Source organism: Scatophagus argus, chromosome 8 (genome assembly GCF_020382885.2).
Source record: "Scatophagus argus isolate fScaArg1 chromosome 8, fScaArg1.pri, whole genome shotgun sequence".
NCBI classification, from domain to species: domain Eukaryota; kingdom Metazoa; phylum Chordata; class Actinopteri; family Scatophagidae; genus Scatophagus; species Scatophagus argus.
Window position 1 is genome coordinate 4,410,519 of NC_058500.1, and position 19,488 is coordinate 4,430,006.

The 19,488-nt window shown below is 44.7% G+C and overlaps 1 protein-coding gene across 3 annotated transcripts in view; it reads left to right on the plus strand.

The window, feature by feature from the left end:
• magi3a (membrane associated guanylate kinase, WW and PDZ domain containing 3a) overlaps window positions 1–18,862 on the plus strand; it is a 96,642-nt gene extending 77,780 nt beyond the window's left edge. For 2 of the 3 annotated variants that reach the window (XM_046396811.1, XM_046396812.1), the window contains exons 8-21: window positions 795–901; window positions 4,533–4,730; window positions 6,240–6,872; window positions 8,670–8,701; window positions 9,399–9,642; window positions 9,964–10,058; window positions 10,300–10,492; window positions 11,646–11,861; window positions 12,030–12,215; window positions 12,386–12,479; window positions 13,476–13,551; window positions 13,743–13,880; window positions 14,380–14,518; window positions 15,772–18,862. In XM_046396811.1, coding sequence (XP_046252767.1) covers window positions 795–901; window positions 4,533–4,730; window positions 6,240–6,872; window positions 8,670–8,701; window positions 9,399–9,642; window positions 9,964–10,058; window positions 10,300–10,492; window positions 11,646–11,861; window positions 12,030–12,215; window positions 12,386–12,479; window positions 13,476–13,551; window positions 13,743–13,880; window positions 14,380–14,518; window positions 15,772–16,781 — 3,361 coding nt within the window. In that variant the 3' untranslated portion in view covers window positions 16,782–18,862. Of the gene's footprint in view, window positions 1–794; window positions 902–4,532; window positions 4,731–6,239; window positions 6,873–8,669; window positions 8,702–9,398; window positions 9,643–9,963; window positions 10,059–10,299; window positions 10,493–10,920; window positions 10,925–11,645; window positions 11,862–12,029; window positions 12,216–12,385; window positions 12,480–13,475; window positions 13,552–13,742; window positions 13,881–14,379; window positions 14,519–15,771 lie in introns of all 3 variants that reach the window. The other variant, XM_046396813.1, reaches the window with a different exon arrangement.
• Window positions 18,863–19,488: the final 626 nt, after the last annotated feature.

Below are 19,488 nucleotides of genomic sequence, written 5' to 3' on the forward strand. Positions count from 1 at the left end.
CTCCATTACCATCTAACTGCGGGGGGACATTTCTCTGGGTAGCAGGAAATGTGTCAGCGCACATGTGTGACCTGAAAACCAGTAGTTGTTTTTTGATGTTTTGTTTCTGGTGTGAATGCCCCAAAGCAGAGCTGCTGGTCCTGGTTTAGCAAGGCTGTGTATGTTCAGAAACCACCCGTGGGCATGTAATCATAAATAGGGGCACATTGCTGTCTACATCTATCTGCAGCTTATTGAATCCTTTGCTCCTGGGATTACAGTGTGTTGAGTGGTTGATCCCATCATGGCAGTGTGGGCTATCACAGTCAAGATTGCTACGGATCCTCTTTATCCAATTTTCTTTGAATTAATTCAAAAGTGGACGTTCACTTTTTTTCTTTCTCTCAATCCATCTGTATGCACTGCATTGCACTTTAAGCACAGACGGGTTGTGGTTTTCATGCCGTACTAGAGGACTCTGCATGCTGCATACCTCATGCTGTCTATTCAACATGTTATGTGACACCCAACCCTCATTGTCAAATCACAGGCTTGCATGACAGGGAAAGAACAGTATGGGACGTGTTTATAAACTGTGCTCCGTGAAGCCAAAAGGTAAAACCACAGATGGATTCAAAAGCAGAAAGATTAGCTGGCACTCAGACTTTGCTTATGTGGGTAACTGAATGAATAAAAATAGTCGGCTGTGCGATGAGTCGTATGCCAACAGAAACAGGATGGAAACATATCACCTAAAGCTTAACGTTTTTTTAACTCGTTTGTGTTCATATCATTTCTTTGTCTCCCTTCTGCAGCCACATCAACCAGAAGACCCAGTTTGAGAATCCAGTAATGGAAGCTAAGAGGAAGTTGAGCGGTGACATGCCCACCACAGTACTGCCGCCAGCAGCCACGCCCTCAGGTAACCACACCCATCAAGCACAGACGAGTGGCGAGTGAGATCATTGCTGTCATTTCATTTCATTCTTAAAATTTTACTACAAGCAATGCCAAGTGACAATTTGCAGAGAGTAGTGGGGAGAAAATGTCAGCTCGGGAAATTCAGAAAATCGCCACCACCACTGAGATGTGTCGGTTTATTTGTTTAGGAGGAGTGCAACCTAACAAACATTAGCCTTGTGGGCTGACGCAGATATTTAGCCAGTTCTGCAATGTTCACATTAAAGGTCATCGTTTAGACTGACAGCCAGGAAGTTTTTCCTCTAGGTGGTCATCTGGGAAATAGAGAGGAAGTGAGATCATTTGCTCTAAATTCCATCAAGAGAGAGAAAGAGAGAGAGAGAGAGAGAGAGAACATGAAGTAACAAACTATATAGACAAAAGTATCCAGACAGACTTGTTTATGGTGCTGTTTTTCAGGGTTTGGGCTCGGCCCCTGACTTCCAGTGAAGGGAAACCTTAATGCTTCAGCACACCAAGACATTTTGGACAATGCTATGCTTCCAACTTTGTGGCAACAGTTTGTTGAAGGCCCTTTTCTATTCCAGCATGACTGTGCCCCAGTGCACAAAGCAAAGCTCCATAAAGACATGGTTGGATGAGTTTGGTGTGGAAGAACTTGACTGGCCCACACAGAGTCCTGACCTCAACCCCATCCAACACCTTTGGAATTAACTAGAATGGAGATTGTGAGCCAGACCTTTAGGTTCAACATCAATGCTTGACCTCACATTGCTGCTGGTGTATTGGTCAGGTGTGCCAGTAGTTGTGTTTATTTAGTGTATGATGAGTGCATATTTACACTCTTTGCTTGAAGAGAAATTGATGTTCTTCCTGCAGTTACTAGCTTGACCGGTTGCCATGTCTGCCTGCCATTTGGCCTCTTGTTCCAGCACTTCCAAAGCAAAATATGTCATCAGCAGATGAACATTCGTGGTCCCGAGAGCGTGAACACGACTGTCTTTGAAGATTTCCTGACGTTTCCTTTAATTCCGCCATGAGGTTGAATTTTGTAGTTATTGGTGAAATATCTCCACAGCTGTTGGCTGGATGACCATGAATGTTTGGTTCAGACATTTGTTCCCTTTTTCCCCATGAGCAGCACCAACAGGATGTGCTTTAGGTCAGTAACATCTTTACATCTGGCTGTGTTTTTTCCTTCTTTTCTGCCCACGAGTTGCAGTACAGTTGTCAGTGCTCTGCTTTTAGCTTTGTATTCTGTAACAAGGTATATTAGATGTGTTCTCCAAACAGTTGTGCACTTTTATCGTCTCCTTCATGCTGAGATGTCTGTCTGCAAGATGTTCTAATGGTTGACGGGCTGCTGATAAACAGCCCCTAGCCTCTGAAGCAATGATATTCAATTTGAATAATGGAGCAGTGGTTGACTGGGCGGCAGAATTCATTTTGACAAGCAGATTATGAAACAGGGAGGACTCTGAGGTCTCTTTGAAAATGCTTTTTTTGCCCCAGTCATTCACCGCAGTTCAAAGATGTCTTTGGAACAGAGGCAGAGGACAGAGACAGAGAAGGAGACAGAGGTGACTGTGGATGAAAGTGACTCATGATTATAAATTGCATTTCTACTGGGTCATCTGTTCATCATTTGCCACCTGTGGTGAATGCTGCCTCTTGGCTGGTCTAATCAGCCTCTCCTCAGTCAATGTAAACGTCTGAGAAGCCAAAGCCCCATGTCATTGTAAAATGAATAAGAATTATTGTGTGCGTGCAAACACAAGACATGACCAGATTAATATTCAAACTAGCCTCTGTATTTCAGACACCCCTTGGACAGAACTGTCTGCTTCACTCTGCACGCAGACCCCACCTCCCACAGCTGAGTCTCTCTGCAGCCTGTGGATGATATTGCCTCTGTGTACCGCAGCCTCCCTGTGTCCATTCTGCACCTTCCCACCCTTGTTAATGAGAATTAATGGCTAGCGGTTGCTTGCGGTTGTGCAAGTGTGTGGACGTGCGTGAGGTGGCATCTAAACACTGTTTTGACAAGGATGGCTAGCCTGACCTCCCAGACAGTGCCGCAGAGCAGTAGCAAATCGCAGCACTTTGCTCAGCCATAATTACAGCGCTGACAATCCTGCCTGACATTTCATATAATCACTTCACCCCGGAGAATACAGACTGTCCCTTTGTGGCCCACAGCTTAATCAAGACCATGTAAACATAGCTTTGGTGCGTAGCCCTATCCTCAACCCCACCACCGCCCGCCTTTCTCTTTACTCTGTCAGTGTTGCTTTCATGGCAGTCATGTAAGAAACGGTGTTGACAGTCTCTTGACTGTGTGAACATGGAATGCCTGGGCAGTCTGAAACCTGTCAAACATACATATAACACACATGCTCACACCTTTAAATAGCCATGAGTAAATTCATGTTATTGCACGTGCAAAATGAGTTTTCATGTTCAATCTTGAAAATATCTCTCTGACACAGTCCTAATATGGGAATGACATGTTAATCGCACATGGCGTGATATATATATTTTTAATCTTCAGAAGCGTGGTCACGTTTATCAGTCAATTGCGGTGTAATTATGCAAATCACAATCCCATGACACATTTAGAGTTGTGTTGAAGGCAGGGGGAAGTTAGGGGTGGGGGAGGGGACTTCTATCTACCCTCCCTAATGAGATTGATGTCCCACCATCTATCAGTGTGGGGAAGAAGCCCAGCATGCAGGAGCACAGCACATAACTCACACCACCGGGAAGGGCGAGCTCGGATTTATTTCGAAATTTTCCTCTTTCTGTCAAGGCTAACTCTGTTTCTCTCTGTCTTTTTCCATCTCATCGCGCTTATCTCAGTCCCACACATGCACACACATTCACGCACACACTGTCTAATATAAATCCTTTGCTGTCTTCTGAAAAGTTGCCCCATTTACACATCCTGCAGGCACCACAAAGGGAATCTGCAATGAAAAGTTTACCTGGAAAATGTCAGGCGCATTTCAGGACGGATTTATCACTGCAGTGAAAGGAATTGGTTGTTTGTGGTGAGACTGGGGCAAAATAAAGACATTTTGCGATAGCTGGATGTTTACTGGCTTTGCAAACAGAGCAGTAGACTCGTGAGTTTTCTGTTGTGTGTGTGTGTGTGTGTATTTGTGAGCTGTTTGAGACTGCATGTAAATTACGAGGTTCTGAGAGTGTAACTGCTACCAGTGAGTGACATGCTGTCAGACAAGTTGTCACTGTGCGAATGTTGTAGTGATGGAGACAGATGGCAGTTTATGAGCAAGCTCTTCAGTTTCTCTTCGCATGCCAGGCTCATTGTCACATACAGCGCATGCTTACGTAGCACATGGACGGTCACAGCATGTAACCCTGTGAACTTTGAAGATGGGCTGCTCTCATCCTTTCAAATTTAATATAAAAGTTGAATTTTATATCTCGATCTTATTGTTAGTCTGTGCAATATGCTGAAGTGGGTGAACAAAAGCAAATTAGAACATAGCACAAATTAACACATAGTAATTAGAGTAATTAGGCCATTAAAGATATTTTTCTCCATATCCCTGTTCATTAACACGTCAGTCTCTCTCTCTCTGCTTTTTCCACCATCATCCCTGCAACAGAGGAATCAAGTAAGGGAGTGCGTGGCTTCACTCGAGATCCATCTCAACTGCAGGGCACCATCCTGCAGACGGCTCTTAGAAAAAGCCCCCAGGGCTTTGGGTTCACCATCATTGGAGGAGACCGACCTGACGAGTTCCTTCAGGTCAAAAATGTCCTTCCGGATGGGCCCGCTGCCCATGACAACAAGATCGCCTCAGGTAATCTTCCCCCACAGGCCTAGTGTTTATGAAAATGCCCTCTGGTATCAGGATTACACTTTGGCTTAGCAGTAAAACACAATCCTGCATGTCCCTGACAGCCAGCCATACAAGGAAAAATTGCTAGACAGAAGAGTTAAGGAGAGACAAATAGGATTACTTGTCTAAACAAAACCCAATCCAGTGTCACATTCACATGCATACTGTTTGCATTGTGTGCCCATGCATACAGTGAGACTCGGCTTGGCATCACAATGCATACTGTGCATAATATAGTTTTATGTACCCTGCATGCACGCAAACAAACACATGTAGACAAACAACACGGTGTGGGCAGCGTACCGTGAATGTCACGTTGTTTAGGCGGAAAGTGTGCAGACGGCGTTCAGAGGAGCAGCTCAGGAAATATACAGGAAACTCACATTAGTAAGGCACATGTTCAGTTTATGGCTGACAACCAAGTTTTATATGCAGCCATATATTACAGGTTTAATAGGCCTGCAGAGCGGTTGTCTTTTCATGGCTGGCTGATGACAACCTGCTTATCTGAACAATGTGCTATACAGTAACCTGGAATACAGTCATGGATGCTACATACGGCCCTGCCAGTTTGCCTGCTACTCACTAGCACCACTGTGTTAGCACCCACATCTTAGCAGCTTGGTAAATTCCCTCCTCGTATTCCCTTTATGTTATAAATACTGTAATCACATGCAGGTGATTGTAGTAATTGGGAGTACTCTTAGCGAAGTGCCCCTGGATTCACTTTACAGTAATACTGAATGCTCTTACAGCTACAGCCATGCTGCCGCTGAGAATCACCGTGAAAGTCTAACAGATAATTATTTTCAATGTTTCATTTCCCTTGAGAGGAAGGGTAATTGATTAATCCAAAAAATGAATGTAATTAATTTAATTTGGTTGTAATAGCTGAAGCTCTGAACTGTAACAACATCATGGAGCTTCCTTTTGGTTTTGTGTATAGTAGTTGCTGAGACTCACTTGCAATGCATCTGTTATTTTGTGTATGCTTAATTTTAATAGAGGTCATTAGAGGGATGTGTTGTGGATCTGAAGCAGAACGACATTAGGATACAGAGCTCATTTCAGGAGTGAAACCGTAGCTGTGTTTGTTAGGAAAGGCTATTGATTGTGTAGGTGGACTGAATCCTCCATTGGGCTTTAAGCCAGCTAGCCAGTCAGCAGTTCAGCTGCCCATCCAGGCTAGGGGTGATGAGAGTCCCCCCCCCCCCACCCCATAACACCCTGACAGGAAGATGGAAGGAGGAAGAGGAGGACAGCATGTCAGTGATCTTGTTCTATTTTATGCTCTTGCTGCTTCTGTCCGTTAACATCTTTGAATCGGAGGCAGATACAGAATTGAATTATACAGTCATTTGACTCACAGTACTTCTTTAAATTTGTGTTTGAGTGCTGATGTAGTGATCCCAGTCCCCACTGTGAAATTAATACATTTCACGAATGTGTAAACGCCCTTTCTTCTTTTAGGTGACGTGATCGTGGACATCAATGGCACATGTGTGCTGGGGAAGACACACGCTGATGTGGTGCAGATGTTCCAGTCCATCCCAATCAATCAGTATGTCGACATGGTCTTGTGCCGGGGCTACTCCCTGCCTGAGGACTCCAGCAATAGTGAGGAGACCCCAGGAGTCCTCTGCACCTCCAAGGACACTTCCCCTTCCCCCTCAAGCTCCACGCCACAGGACCCCCACTACACAGTACCAGACGGAGGAACTCTCTCGAGGCAGACTGCTGCAGTACCACCCATGACTAACGGAGGACGCCACCACCACCATCCTCATCCTCACCAGCACCACCACCACCTCCCTCCCGTCGCAAACCAAGAAGGCCCTGACCCCACTCTGCTGCAGCCGGAGCTGGTTAGCGTGCCCTTAGTGAAGGGCCCTGGAGGTTTTGGCTTCGCCATCGCAGATTGTCCCCTGGGACAAAAGGTGAAGATGATCCTGGATGCCCAGTGGTGCCGTGGCTTGTTGAAGGGCGATGTTATCAAGGAGATCAACAGACAGAATGTCCAGACATTGAGCCACTCTCAGGTGGTGGACATCCTCAAAGACCTTCCCGTGGGCAGTGAGGTCAACGTGCTGGTGCTTAGAGGAGGTGAGTTGGCAGAAATGCAAGTTCACATTGCTGGAAGTGTACACAGCAGCCGCAGGTCAGCCTGCAACACTGAACTAATCCTTAAAAGTATGTTGCACCTGGCAGGGTTATGGTGTGACATCTCTGTTGTTCAGTCACTGCTGTCTGTATCAATCTACCCAGATTACTGTTCAGACAACAGACAGGTGTTAGTGCCTGGAGATATTCTAGTGGTTTAGTCCCACCCTTCTGGAATGATTTTAATCTCTGCACAGCTTTGTGTTGCCTGTTGTCTGTCTCACCTTCTCTTTTCACAAGAGAAGGCAATGAGTGAATAAGCAGAAGTGAGATACTCACCTGCTTGCGTTTGAAATTAATTTCTTAAGGGATAAAGCTTGAGCAGTTTGAGCAGCTGTGACAAAGGTCTACTTGGGTGATTTAACGTAATATGTACAATATTGAAGTTTGTTCTGAAGGCAATGCTTGGACACACAGATTCCCCCAATGTTAAGTAAAGCAATTTCATGCTCTGGTCCACACCAACTCTGCATCATCCACCGTGCACCTTCCCAAACAGGGAGGAAGTCTTGCTTAGTCACAAGGTGAGCTGTGCTGGGGAGGCAAAGAGAGATGGCTGTTTCGGTGATTCACTTGCTGCTTAGAGAGAAAGAAGGGCGGAAAGACAGAGCATGACGGGTAATCATTGCCCTTATTCTTACTTGAGGCTTTCACTGATTTGAAGGGCTTGTTCCTTTTTGCCTGCACTGCAGTGCAGTAGCCTAGATTTGAGAGACCAGTGTTGCACCAACATATCAGATGTACTCAGCTGGGCTCAGCTCTGAGCTCCAGGGTCTTGTCCTGTGTGTGTGTGTGTCTGTGTGTCTGTGTGTGCTGCTGTTATTAACTTTTTACTCATTTATGCCAGCCATATAACCATTTTTGATGGTGCATGTGCATATGCAGTGTGTGTGTGTGTGTTACTGCTTAAAAAAGAGCCTGAGATCACAGCTTTTCAGGACTAAAAGGAGCAGTGCTGCAGGGCATCCCTCAGGTCACCCATATACCAGGATTAGGTTAGGCTTTACTCCCAACCAGGGGCTAGAGCTTCCTTCCGATGACAACAGCAGAGAGAAATGAAACAGGAAATTATTTGGCCCTGATCCCTCTTCTGGATTTACATCTGGAAATGAGACAAATTCCACCCTTCCCCGTGGAATATTTATTGCATTCGGCGCCTAATACATGACTAAGGAGATACAGTCAGTAATTTTGTGTTGGTAATATTTGAAAAAACTAATTAATAGAAATTCTCCTAAATCTACCACAGTAAATATTCATAGATTTCATTTATTGAATTCTTGTGATGCTATTCTGCAAACAACATGAGCCCTTACAGTGTTTCGCTCTGTTTGCTGCACTAAACAGCTGGCAGGTTTAACCCACAGAAGTGCATGTTTCCCATGGCTTCGGGTCACCTCTGTGTCTCCCACCCTGCACTGATGTGTAAACCATTTTTTTGCTACTGACATATACTGCCCCCTACTGGCTGAATTACACTGTGACTCGCTGACAGAGAGTAAAGCAGGCGTGAAGTAAAACAGCCAAAACCACCTGACAATACGTTAGCTGTGTGTATGTGGAGTTATGAGAGGTGAGAGGTGGAGTCGGAGGTTCTGCAGCTGAAGGCCAGCAGGTCAGTGGAGTGAACACTAACACGACGTCCAGCTCACCCTTTAAGCCGCTTGCTTGAATAGATGCTGTTTTCTTTTTGCAATACATTTAGATTTTAATAATCTATTTCTGCCTCTCTGCTTACAGGACAGACATCTCCTGTGAAATCACTAAAACCAGTAAGTTGAAGATCTTTGTGATGTTGCCTCCATTTTGCATGAAACAAAATATAACCTGATGATAAAACTACTCCTGAATTATTGAACAGAAAAGGTTTTAACTTTGTCTTGCTTACCCGCAAGAACCACTCTGTGTGTGTGTGTGTGTGTGTGTGTGTGTGTGTGTGTGTGTCTGTGTGTGTGTGCGTGTGTTGACTACATTATTCATTGAGCCCACATTAGCCAGGCTGTTATTTCTGGAGCTGCATGTGGGTAAATATGCTGGCTCCTGGCAAACAGCAACTTAACATCCCTCTGTGTATGGGTGTTTAAGATGATATGCCATGTTCAACAGCTTGTTCCTGTGCTGCTCCTCCATGCTGCACTCTTAAAATAGAGAGGAGCTGAGGCAGCAACAGGCTTACTCATACTGTTTTATTGGTTCAACACAGAAACACAATGTGTGGCTGCACTATTTTTAAAGAAATTAAGACTTGTGCAGTAGTTTGGAATAGCCATTCTTGACAGTAAGTGGCATAAAATTATAGAATATATTATTCTATGTATGTATTATTAAATAAGATACATTATGCAAGGATAGAAATACTTTTACAGTGTTCTTACAAGTCATCTTTTGTGGATTTTCTGCTTTACAGTTACAATCATGCAGTCAAATTTTCTATTTCATTACATCACAGCTCTTGTTTCTGTGTTGCAGTGCACAGCTCCCATGTCCCAAACCATAACCCAGCCTCCCCCTCAGCAGCTGCCCCATTCCTGCCCCCAGCCTGTCTCACAGCCGCAGAGACAGGAGATGATCAGCAGCACAGAGGCACTCGGTCAGGCCTGCGAGGTGCCGCCCAATCCTCTGTCTTTCCCCGCCAACACGCTGCGATCCTCTTCGCCCAAACCGGACGCATCTGAGCTCTACCTCAAGTCCAAGGCCATGTTGGACAGCAGGCGTAAGTGCACATGATGAATGACTGGTCCTCGGCCCCACACGGCTCCAGTGATCAGCTTAATTTCATATTGTTTAATGGCTCTACTTGCAAATTTATCTGACATAGGAAAGTTAAAGATCTACAATAATCCGATATTATAGTCCTTTATCTATTTGAATCAATTCTTGCCTTGGCTGATTTAATCATTTCAGATATCACTGACGTTGACTGCAGACTGCATTACACATATCCACATGCTCAACAACACTTAACACACAATCAGCTTAAAAAGTTTAATGCGTTTTGTCTTTGAATGAACCTCTCTCCCCCTTCTCTCTGCAGCCCCTAATACCAAGGACCTAGATGTGTACATCAAAAGGAACCAGGAGTCAGGCTTTGGCTTCAGGGTCCTCGGAGGAGAGGGTCCGGATCAGCCGGTGGGTAGCAGCCCAGCACTTTCCAGGCCGTTTACAACCAGGCCTGATGTGCTGCTAAAATCCCAGACCCTCAGATGCTACAGAACGTCACTCAGACACCAAGCAAATTTGAGCTGCATTCAGTTTCGTAATTAGCGCGAGAATTTCAGCTGATTCGTTACCACAATGGCAGTCAGTCTTGGTGCTCACTCAGATCATCAGTGCATCAAGCTGTTTCCCTCGTGTCCTCTCGCTTTCGCAGGTGTACATTGGTGCAATCGTGCCACTCGGTGCCGCTGAGAAGGACGGGCGCCTGCGGGCCGGGGATGAGCTGCTGTGTATAGACGGAGTGCCAGTCAAGGGCAAATCCCACAAACAAGTGCTGGAGCTGATGACCAATGCTGCCCGAAACGGCCAAGTCATGCTCACAGTCCGCAGGAAACTGGCAATGTCAGGTGGGTCTGCTTCCAAATATTCAGCTCTACATTTCTTTGAGAGCACTTGCAGCTTATAAGCACAGTTTCTTGTTTAGATCAGTATGCTGGAGGAGGACCTCTGAGCAAAAGCTTTGATCTGGGATTTTTTTTCTTCTCTCTAATCCTTTAAATTTGTTCTGGATGACATGCTCCCGGATAAATCTGAATAAATGAAGTTCAACCAAAATGAACTTTTTACAGAAGTTATTCTACGCAGACGTTTTCCTGAAAAGAAAAGTTTTGGGATATGAAGATTCTGTATTTATTTTAATCACAGCAAAGTGAATAAAGAAATTTCACCCACCAAAAATGGAAAGAAATGAAAACAGCAAAATTGTCTCGCAATAAACAGTTGAAGATTGTTTGCTCTGTGTTTATCTGTCGAGGCTGATTGGAGTTGTGTGAAGGGCAGTGAAGATTAGATCAGCTGGTAGCGTTGATTTACTTCTCAAAGGATGGAAAAAAAGAAACCTGCTGAGTTTTCTTTTTCAACAGCACAAACCCCTGCTGCATTCGGGCTTGTTTACCCACACAAATAACCACTCCGTGAATAGTACATGCACTTTTTGAAATTACTTTGGATTTGATGCATTGCAACAACAGCCTCGATCACATTGCAGAAATTAAGCATCAATCATGTTGGGGTTTATGCTTCTAAAGCAGGGGTTTAGAAAGAGATTCCCTGATGCTGGCTGACAAAACAGGGACTCAGCCAAACAAACAGAATGAAAAGAGACTGAGGTAGATCAGCCTGTCTTATGAATAACAAATTGTACAGGGACTTCCTTTCACGTGTAGAGTTGACAGGCTTTTATTTCACATGTGCAATAAACACAGCGATAAGGCTGCCTTCAATAAAGCCACTGTGTTTTTGGATTATCGGAGGATCGCAAACATTTTGATGAGTGATTGTTCACAGATTAATGTGGATGTCAGCTAAATCGGAGTGCTCCTCACCCAGAGTAAACACTTGTGAGTGAAAGTGATGAATTGTGATGTCCTTTGCTACCCGAGTTGATCCTGTCCTTTCAAACACGACGAGCACACCTACAGTATCATTACCAAACTGATAAAAAATTCGTCAGAATTTGAGAAGAGCTGTTCCAAATGCATGACTGTCAACATTTGTCAGATGGTGAAGGGCAGGAGGAGAGCAGTCAGCAGCCCCAGCAGATGGCGTCCGCCCTGGTCAACAGCTCTCCCAAGATGCCTCGTGCGGATTTGCCGAACACCGTCCAGCCCCTTCAGCCCTCTCGGCCAGAGTGCTTTGATGTCACTCTGCAGCGCAAAGACAACGAGGGCTTTGGCTTTGTTATCCTGACGTCAAAGACCAAGCCCCCGCCTGGAGGTCAGACATGCAGATATGCTAAACACAACTGTACAATAAAGATCTAAAAAGTATTGAAGTGAACACACTACATCACTACATTGTTTCCTACAGTAGCTGTTGCTGTTTATTGGTTTTCAGTCATCCCAGCAAATATCTCAACAGCTATTGGATGTTTGCTTGTTTCAGTTATACCTCACAAGATTGGCCGTATTATTGAGGGCAGTCCGACCGACCGCATGGGTCAGATGAAGGTGGGAGACCGTATCTCTGCTGTCAACGGCCGGTCCATCATGGAGCTGTCGCACAACGATATCGTCCAGCTCATCAAGGATGCCGGCAATTCGGTCACCCTCACCGTTGTGCCAGAAGACGGTAGGTTGGCACAGAGAAATTCAAGAGTGGTTTCTGGGAATGTTGTTGCACATTTAACATAAGAGTAGTTAAAAAAGAGGTCTAGTGATCGTTTTGTGGCTACTAATAACAGATCACAAGATCTGTTTGTGATACTAAATGGGTGTGTCGTATAAACTGTGTTTTTACAGACAGCGCTCCTCCATCTGGAGCAAATTCAGCCAAGCAGAGCCCTTCGGCACAGCACAGAGCTATGGGCCAACAGCCTCCCAGCTATCCTGACAGGTAACACCAATACACTCACAAGCGGTCACACCAGCTTTCTGAGTCCGCTGGAGACAGTCTGATTCAGGTTCTGCCACTTCAGTTACAAATTAGCCTCAATCCTTGTGAAGCAGGCTTTGGGTTTGTGCTGCAGTGTGGTCCATTACCATCTCCTGTGGCCCACACTCTGCTAGTTATCCAGAAAGACAGAAAATCCCCCCATGGTCTCTGTTTAAATGGCGAAGCGAAGAAAAAGGGACAAATTAATAAGGAGTCTCGCTTGCTCTTTGATCTTTCTTTTTAAACAAAATTACCTGTCAGACTTTATAATCCAGTGCAGCAGCAGCAAGTCTCCACCTTCATTTCTCGCACTCACTCCCTGCGTATCGCTGTCCGTCTCCTCACTTTGCCCTCTGTCCATTCCTTGGCAGCACCCTCCCTCCTCTTGTCTAATCTCCAACACATGCCTTGGGTCAGGCCTCGCTAGATATGAGCTGTGGCTGTCAGCTTGGCTGCACGAAGTGTTGCCAGAGCTGCTAAGAAAGCCTAGACTGTTTAGATAGTGTATCAGCACAGCTAAATTCCCGCAAAGGCATTGTAATGAGCCCTGCGAAGCGTTAAAGTATGCCCCCTTTTCTGCCACCGAACTGTGAAAGCAACTTGGCTCTTTGAAGGATTTACGTTGGTCTCTGTGCATCGTATAATGAAGCCAACAGAAAGAGGCTCAGGCTGCTGTAATGAAGGCGTGGCAGCGTGTGTGGGAGCAAATGAGACTAATTCTCTAATTCTTTCCTTCACGGTATGCACGGCGAGCATCTTTAGTTTTCATCTGCTGTAACTCACATACGGGCGTCACTGCCCACATCACACACAGAATCAGGTGGAGGAATCCACACAGCAAATACCCATATGCTGTTTATGAGCTGACATTCACTTCTCATCTCAAGAAGAAATATTGTGCGATATTGTAATAAAACACGACATCGTAATGTGTGTTTGTGGTCTTTTCTGGGGTAGGAATGGTGACACTGAGATGAAGAACTCTGTCCTGCCAAGAGACACGGGAACACTCAACATGTCAGGATCCAAGCAGGTGAGACCAAAGACTCAATTTACATTATATGATGTTTTTTATTTACTCATTCTGATCTGGCGCCAGTTGATTATTAATCTGAAGGCTGTCCTTTAAGGCCAGTGGATTCACATACGAATCAGCAAATGTAACAGCGATTGTCGTGTGACTGACAGTCTCAGATGTTCAATATGCTGCCTGTGAACCTCCAGGGCTGTTTTGTGGTGGAACTGGAGCGCAGCCAGCGGGGCTTCGGCTTCAGTCTGAGAGGAGGGAAAGAGTATAACATGGGCCTGTTTATCCTGCGACTGGCTGAGGACGGACCCGCTCTTAAAGACGGCAGGATACACGTGGGTTCTTCTGCATGTCTGTCTTTGAACTTTGAATTACGTTTATGGGTCTTATTCAGCAGTATTCAAACTCTGACACTGTTGGCCCCCATCAGATAAATTAAAGACAAGCGCACCCACCAGCACCCCAAAACAAAAAAGTTAACATTTTTAGAGCTGTTTGCCACTGCTATTATTATTCTTTGTCTTAATTCTAGTTGGTTTATAATCATGTTCTCATTTCCTATAATTTGGGGACTTTCTGGATGCAAACTGGAAGTGTAATATTGCAAAGGCACCATTAAAAGTGTGCCAAAATAGGGATTAGCCATTCCTGTTTGCAGTGTACTCATGGAAGTACAAACAATCAACACTGGAACACTGGATTACTTTAATGCTGAAGAAAACTGACAGTTTTGGAGCTGTAAGGAGCGCCTCACTCAAAGGAACAGTAACTGCACATTGTTTTCTGAATTCTGAAAGCCACCTTGTTTATTCTGTGTCTGTATCTGCCTCGCAGGTTGGAGATCAGATAGTGGAGATCAACGGCGAGGCCACCCAGGGCATCACGCACACTCGGGCAATTGAGCTGATCCAAGCAGGAGGCAGTAAAGTTCATCTACTGCTTCGACCTGGCCAGGGTTTGGTCCCTGATCACAGTGAGTGACTGCTGAGAGCTGCGTGCATGTACACCGCTGCATATATTTATATATGTATACACGCATTAGCATATTAACCATACATATATAGAAGCTTTTGTATGCATATGCTTGATAGCAGGGGCTGGGTTTCTTTATTCTCATGCATGTGTTGTGAGCTTCTCTCTTGACCTTTTTCTAATCTCATTCTACTTCTATCTTGATCTACCTCTTGTGCTTTTTATCTGCTCTGGTTTTCTGCACCGGCACGGCTGTCTGTTTCTACCTATTTATCTTTTCCTCCTATAGGTCTGAACTCTTCTTCCACCCTGTGCTTCTACATGAAACCAGAGCATCACTAAAGGCCTCACTGCTTTTCTTGGTCTGTCCCTAATGACCTTGGTAAACCTTGTACTCCTACTTTTGCCTCTGATCTCTCCTTTTAAAATGATTCATCTCCCAGATTTAAATGTTGTCCTCTGTCCCTTCCTTCATCCCCATGATCAGTCTCAAACAGCTAAGTTATCTGTGACTCAGTAAGAGTTGCTTTTCCCCTGGAGGGCTGAACCAAAGCAGTGAGTCCTAGAAGAACAAACAGACCTGCAGGAGCGCCGGGAGGCTTCAGAGCCCCGCAACTTATTTTTTAAGGGTATTACAAAACCTGAGATGCCACTGAACACACACGTCATCCTGAGCATGAATGAGGGTAGAGAGAAGTCCTTAACTAGATATTGATCACTGAGTGACAGGCGGTTAAAGGATCTGTGTGCATTCACTGGCATCAACCTTTCAATCCGAAGAACATATTAGAATGAATTTCTATGAGTTGTTGCTCCTAGAAATCCAAAAGCTCGTTTCAGCACCACTAAGTCCATCACTCTTCTTTGTCTCTCTCTGGTTTTCTGCTCCATATATCTGCTCTCAATCACAGCTGTGCAGTTCTTATCAGCTTGGGGGGGAAATTGAAACGTCAGTGCTGGGTGAACACCAGCACCTTTTCCATTGACGGCTGTGTCGTCAGCTGATAGATATCTCAAGCGAGGCAAATAATTATAGGGATATTAAAGAAACCAATCGAAGTGAAAAACATTCTTTTATTCACAGTATGGGAGTATTCTGCTTCTCTTGCATGATCTGTATAGTTTTTATTAATTTTTGTGCTGAATGTGTAAAATATCCCATGCTAGGGATATTTTAGCTTCTCCAGTTCCCTAGAGTACATAGATTTTTGCTTGGCGGGAGCCTTTTCTTACTCTTCACTTCTTATTTCTCAGGTTCAAAGGACAAAGTAACAATTTCAACCTCGAGCTTTCCCAGACTTTCTGCATCTGACAGGCAGTCATCTCCAGCCTCTCCATCCTCAGCCTCCCTCTCTACCTCGGAACTGTCCCCATCCTCACCCAAAATGACCGTCCCCGATGACTTCTACAGAGGGGATACCAGGGAATCTGGGTCCCCTGGTGCTGGCCACGAGCACAGCAAGCAGGCAACCAGATCAAGAGGACAGCAGCTCTCTCACCACAACACTAAACGCACCACCAGTCCCAGCACCCAGACCCGAAAAACGAGCAGGAGTGACTCCAAGCCTGCTAGTCCCATGAGAGCCACTGAAGGCCGGGCAGATCGTGTAGAGCGCTCACCGAGCCCAAGAAAAACAGAGCGAGGCCACAGCAGATCCCTGGAGGATATGAGCAAAGAGAAAAGAGCCCAGGGGCAGAGAGATCACCGCTCCTCTAGTCCCAGGAAGAGCTCTAAGAGGGAACATGACCCTGCTGTGCCTTTGCAGAACCTGGTGGAGCCCCAGAGCCCCAGGCGTCCAGCTGGCCAACAGCCCACCGTTGCCTATGGAGAAGGGAAGGACAGGAGATACAAGGAAGAGGATGCAGCCTACTGGCAGGAGAGGGGCTCTGCACAGAGTGGAGACAAAAGCATGGGGACCAGCGAACGCCACAAGAAGAGCAAAAGAGCTGAGCAAGAAGCAGTTGGACAAAAATCCCACTCCCAAACGCACAGGGAGAGGACAGGATTGGATGCCGATGATGGCACCTTGAGCCGGAGGAGTGGAAGAGAGAGGGGGGATAAAGAATACCAGGAAAGCAAGTACCATGGGCCACCCGAAGAAGTGAACAGAAAGGACCCCAGAGGTTCGAGCAGCAGTATCCAGGACCCCAGCTGCAACGGGACCACCACCAGCAAGAAGGCTCCCATCACCCCCGGACCATGGAAAGTTCCCAGCTCTGCCAAGATCCAGTCCCAGGTGGACGCATCATACGCGGATGTCTGATATCCTCCCAGGACTCTCTGCGAGCCTCTGAAAGATGGACGTTCAAACTGGAAAGATTTTTATTTTTTACAAGTCTCGGACAAATCAGATCACTGTGTAACCAGCATAGCTTCCCATTGCTTCTGATTTCTTTTTTCACCCAGTTTGCCTCGGTCAGTTTACATCAAGCTGCTGATGTCTGATCTGACACGCGTGCTTGGACCTACATGAGTATTTGTACTGTGGGTCGATGATGTGTGGACTTGTGATTGAGTGTGATTTGTGGATGTGACACTGAAGTCTATTTTGTGCCAATCAGGGACTCCGGTTATAAAGAAGCTGCTCCTTGTAGCACTCACTGTGAGACTGGTTATGGGTAATGAGATGAAGTGCTTGCTCTCCCCGTCTCGATGAAGGATTCTTTTCTTCCTTTTTTTATTGTCACTTTGAAGGTTTAGGACGTATTTGTGCAATCAGTCAGCTTTTCTCGCCGGGGAGATTGTTTCACTGTGGCCATCACAGACGGACATACTACAAAAGTGAGGCTGGTTTTTTTGGGGTTTTTTTTGTTTTTGTTTTTTTTGAGTGCTCAACTTGGGTTATGAACTTGATGCGTGACTGTCTTCATGTGCCCAAGAAGAATCTGAGACACTCTTACTCCATTAGCTTATCCAAGGAGGACGGACTGCCCTGCGGCTTTATATGCATCACTCAGCAGACCAGACACTTGTGGTTATAGTTCTAATGTCTGTCACACGTGTGTTCATGATGAAGCATAATGTAATTTATTAAAATTATATGTAAACAAAACTGTTAGTACACATATCCATTCTGAGTCATTTCACTTTTGATGTGAATGATAGAAATAGAATGTGTAGATGAGGATCACGATCTGAAAACACTAAAGCTACAAAAAATCTATACATTCTGTTTCTAGGATTTCTTGGTCTGTAAACAGCCATGCAAGCCTGATTCATAACGTTGTCTACTGTGAGCAGCTCTGTATTTTAGGTCCTCTGGCTATGTGTGTATGTATACAAGCAGACTGGTAGGCCTGTGTATTTTAGATATCGCTGTAGCATCGACTCTACTTAATCCAAAACATATAACAAGTGTATTACACATATATTTACACATAATTTAGATGAGTTGAATTCACAGAGCTTGATTGTAAGAAGTGAGACCTCTGCCTTCAACTTATTACAACTTTAAGAGATGCTTGTATTTTTATCATCAGAAATGTAGGCAAAAAAACATATAGTTTATCCTCACTGTAACCTCCAGATCTATTTTGAATATTTTTTGTGAGTGATTCTTAATGTGAGAAAAAAAAATAGTATGTAAATTCCTGCTAAATTGTTAATCATTACCAAGGTCCTCGCTGTCACGTCTGCGTGATAAATAAAGCCAGACCCCCCCAAGAATGCAGTTATTTTTCCCGCCAATGAGGGACAGTCAGTGCGGTATGCTGCCCTCTGGTGGCTGCACACAGTGCATGATGTGAAAACGGCTTGACTGCTTCTCCGCGAGTCTTGTTTGAAATGACCCTAACAGGGATTTAAGTCCCAGCTGAAAGTATATACATATATTTTTCTTAATTTATTTGGGACCGGTTTTGCTCTGCTCTGAAGACAGAATTTAATGTTGTTTCAGTGTTGCTACTGTGGAGTACAGAGACATCTAGTGGCTCACAAACTGCTATTCACAAACTAGTCATTGCTTGAAACCCTCGTCAACATGTTTAAGGATGTACAGAAATAACACATGCATCTATCGGTCTGTGAGACCACCTACTAATTTATTGTTGACATGATGGGCTACTGTATCATTTACTGTCCATGCCATTACCATGTCTGATACTGTGGCCTTGCATTGCTCCAACATATAAAAAAGTCTATTAGTTTTGCCATCATGGTTGTTGTAAATGTTTATAAATTGTACAGCACCTGTATAAATACATGCAGAAAAAAAATCCTCTGTAAATCGTTTCATTATTTTTTTAAGGGAAATGAGAGAAAATGATATAAAATGGGTGTAAAGAAATAATCTGGTCATGGCATTCTGTTCATGCACTGATAAATAAAGGTTTACTGAATAAACATGACTTGAAGTACTTTTATTTATTTATTTATTGTGGATTTAGAGAGGCAGCTGATAAAGTGGATCCTACGAATCCTGTACTTATTTTTGGTGAAACAACTATAGGAGACGTGTTAGAATATTGTCAAATTCCTGCCTCATGTATGCAGTCTGTGCGCCAGGGAAATTTTAACTGGCACCACAGGTTCTCTTAAAGGGTGGGTTCACAATTTTCAGCTTCCCATGTGCACATTAAAATATTTTTTGCCCACTCATGGTGGCCGTTAAAAGATTTCCCTTCACAATAGACTTCCAGTGTTTGGTATGAGGAGCGAAATCCACAGTCCTCATTCAGGTTCAGGCTTTATCACTCAGTTCCACTGAAGTGGAGGCACGGTAACGTCAAGCAGAATTTTTTATTCTTTCATTGCAACTTCAGATAAACTTTCGGATATATTTTTGCGCATACAAGGAGGAGCTAAATAATATTTTAAGAAAGAAAAACTTGACGATATACGCATCATATCTTCAACAGACATCAGCCTCGGGTTCCTATTCGTCTTCTCGGAGCCAACACGCCTCACAGCTGCAGGAAGTGAACGCACGGCCTCTCGTGGCCGTGACTAAATTAACCATGACGTCAGCCGAG